Below are 3,173 nucleotides of genomic sequence, written 5' to 3'. Positions count from 1 at the left end.
ACTCAATCTTTGATTTTTGACCATATAATAAATAAGACTCCGTATCAATAAACTCTTTACTCTTTCTTCTTGCCCCCCTCCATCTTCCACTATTGGAATCATCAGCATACTAAAAAAACTCATGTCTATCATGAATGATCAAAGAACCATAGCTACCACCAGCAGGGATGAAGAGCAAGAACCTGAAGATGATCATATCAGAGACATCCATGCTCTAACCCCACCAAGGCCACCCTCAGCCAACCGCAGTAGGCCTTGGGAAACAAATAGCCATAGATCATCATCTTTGTCCATGGCTAGTGAAGGTGCTTCAAGTGAAAATTTTTCAAGTATGAGTAGAGAATTTAATGCTTTGGTGCTTGCAGGATCAACCATAGCCAACAATGGTAGTGAAGTCGATGGCACGGTCAATTCTAGCAACAACAACTTGGGTAGGATCGGAGAGGAGGAAATTCCTGAAGAAACCAACCCTTTAGCTATTGTGCCTGATCCTCATCCACTAGGCCCTTTAACGTCATCTCCTAGGCGTGAAGGTGCCAGTGAAAGTCTGGCACATGGTAATCATAGAGAGGTATCAATCCAGAGAGTGAAGAAAGAAGAGGTTGAATCAAAGATAAATGCATGGCAGACTGCTAAAGTTGCTAAGGTTAACAATAGGTTTAAGAGGGAAGACGCTATTCTCTCTGGTTGGGAGACTGAGCAGGTCCAAAAGGCAAATTCATGGATGAAGAAAGTTGAGGTACGTGGGAATAACTATATATTAGTGTACTAATGACTCCATAATTCAACTTTGTACAATTCTTCTAACCACCTACCATATATGTTTCTACTCGGTGCTATGGTAATCATTGGCAGTTGAGAACAAAATCATCACTGACTGTTTAAAAATAAGATTTTGCAGCAAAACAAAAGCTTGTTGTCATCTTATCTACAGTTAGTATTGAAGTGATACATGGCCCTAGTGGCATCTAGTTGCAAATTTCAACTGAGTTAGTGATTATACCTTGTGAAATTTCGTCATTAGTGCTGACTTTGTTCATCTCTTATTGGTCTTAATTGTTGAATGACATTTAGTTAAGGTGCCTGGAGTTATAACTGCGGAAATGACTTCTGGTTACAGTAACAAAGAGAAAAAAAGGCATCAAAATGTTTTTTTAGCTCCATTTTGTGCTAAATATTTCCCACACATGTTTTAACTGGTTCAGCCTCAGAACTGAACTGATCCAGACTCAGAACTTGTTTGCAGTTTGGATAGAGTTAGAGTGAGTTTCCTCTATAAATTACACTTCATTAGTCCTTAGCCTCCAAAGTTGAGGATTTTTAGTTTGAATGTTGATTTGAATAAGAAATGCATCTTGCTTTGTCCCCTTTCCATATTATTGAGTGAATTCAGGGTAAAGAGGAATATGGTTGAGTACTTAAGCAGTTTTCAGGTATTGAATTTAACCAAATTAAAGATAAACTTCAGACTGAAGAACATTCTGATTGCCTCTCTTAATAGTAATTACTTCTTATGGAGAATTTACTATTATTCTCATTCTGTACCCACAACTTGTAACCCCCAACTTAGTATTATCAGTCAATCTTAGATGATTGAGACTTGAGATGTGAGTTTCTGATGCTTTAGCTTCAAAACATGACTAAGGAACAACATCCAAGAACATGAATATTGTAAATCTCTTGCATTATTGATAGTTATCTTTGATTATGAAACACAAAGTTGAATAACCACTAGTCTCTCTTGCCTGATGATCAGATTATAATTATGGATCATCCCTATTAGTGCAAATACCTGCATTTTGTACTTAAAAAACTTTTAAAATGTTTAACTGCAGATAGATTGCATATGAAATGTAATCGTATGACTCTCCAAACTGGCTTAAACTGTCTCCTCAAGCCAACTAAGAAAAGTATTAACACAAGTTTTGGCTATTGTAGAGGAAGCTGGAGGAGAAAAGAGCAAAAGCCCTTGAAAAGATGGAGAATGACATAGCGAAAGCCCGCAGAAAAGCAGAGGAAAGAAGGGCATCAGCAGAGGGCAAGAGAGGAACAAAAGTAGCCAAGATTCTTGAAGTAGCAAACTTGATGAGAGCTGTTGGTAGAGCTCCTGTCAAGCGATCCTTCTTTTAAGACCAGATATACAACATATACCGTCAGAAAATATATATCTGTACTACAATCTGCGGAGGAATAAGCACATCATCCATCAGGATTTCCTACTTTTTGAACCATAGGTAAACCTGAATGAAGTGTGGCATCCAAGAGTTGCTTCAAACTATGAAACAGCTAAATGTATTGTAGTTTGTGCTTTGTGATGGTTTTGCCACATTCTGATTTGAGAATATTCAGGATTTACCCATAACAAATCAGAGTGGCTAAAAGTTATGGTCATCTATGGATTGTTAATTTGATATTGATCTTCAGTGGCACTTGCCAGGGAAGATGCATAAGATCAAATGGCAATCTAGCCTTGATAAGTGTGCAATACCATTCCCAGAGAGTTTGTGAGTGAGAATTTTGAACAATCTTGTACAGATTTTGGACATCTATATATGTTATTAGATAAGAAATTCAAAGTCTTCAATCTGATACGTATTTTTCTGATTTCAATAAGCATATGCATAAGATCCAATCCAGTACTACTGAAGTAGGTGTGAAATTTAACTTCAACTCTAGTGAAGTATGGTGCCATTAATAAGATCACAATCCTCTATCCACAGGCTTGTCAGACTTGAACCCTATACTTCCTGTTACCCTGATATTTTTCTTTGGGCAGGTAAGATTTTATTGATACCGAAAGAACATACAAGAGAAAAGGGGCACACCCCAGTTATAACCAAACAACAAAGTCAAAATTGCAACAAAACATCCCTCGTGGGTAAACATACCACATCAACAAGAAGGTTAAATATCCTACACAGTAAATAGACTCAGTCATATAACATGTATGATACTCCATTGTTGACAAATCATATGGAAAAAAAAAAGCTCTGGCAGGTTCCAATTCCTTTGTAGTTGCCTATTTGAGTTTGTTCTCTTCAAGTTCCGCAGGGAAAACAATTTACATCTTCCCAATTCAAAAATCTCCTTATGAATGAATGGTTACAGCATCTCTGTGTCAAAAATCTATTACCCTGACATTTGCTTTAGTTGTTATGCCCGTAAAGTCAATA

General features: G+C 37.2%; 1 protein-coding gene across 1 annotated transcript; it reads left to right on the top strand.

Moving 5' to 3' along the window:
- LOC113697541 (remorin 4.1-like) lies at nucleotides 1-2,584 on the top strand. The gene is made up of 2 exons (XM_027217203.2): nucleotides 1-739; nucleotides 1,939-2,584. Exons 1-2 carry the CDS (start codon nucleotides 122-124, stop codon nucleotides 2,128-2,130), a joined length of 810 nt encoding a protein of 269 aa, XP_027073004.1. The 5' UTR covers nucleotides 1-121; the 3' UTR covers nucleotides 2,131-2,584.
- The last annotated feature ends 589 nt before the right edge of the window (nucleotides 2,585-3,173 follow it).

Source organism: Coffea arabica, chromosome 6e, assembly GCF_036785885.1.
Source record: "Coffea arabica cultivar ET-39 chromosome 6e, Coffea Arabica ET-39 HiFi, whole genome shotgun sequence".
Lineage (NCBI taxonomy): Eukaryota > Viridiplantae > Streptophyta > Magnoliopsida > Gentianales > Rubiaceae > Coffea > Coffea arabica.
This window is presented reverse-complemented; position numbering and strand designations above follow the sequence as displayed.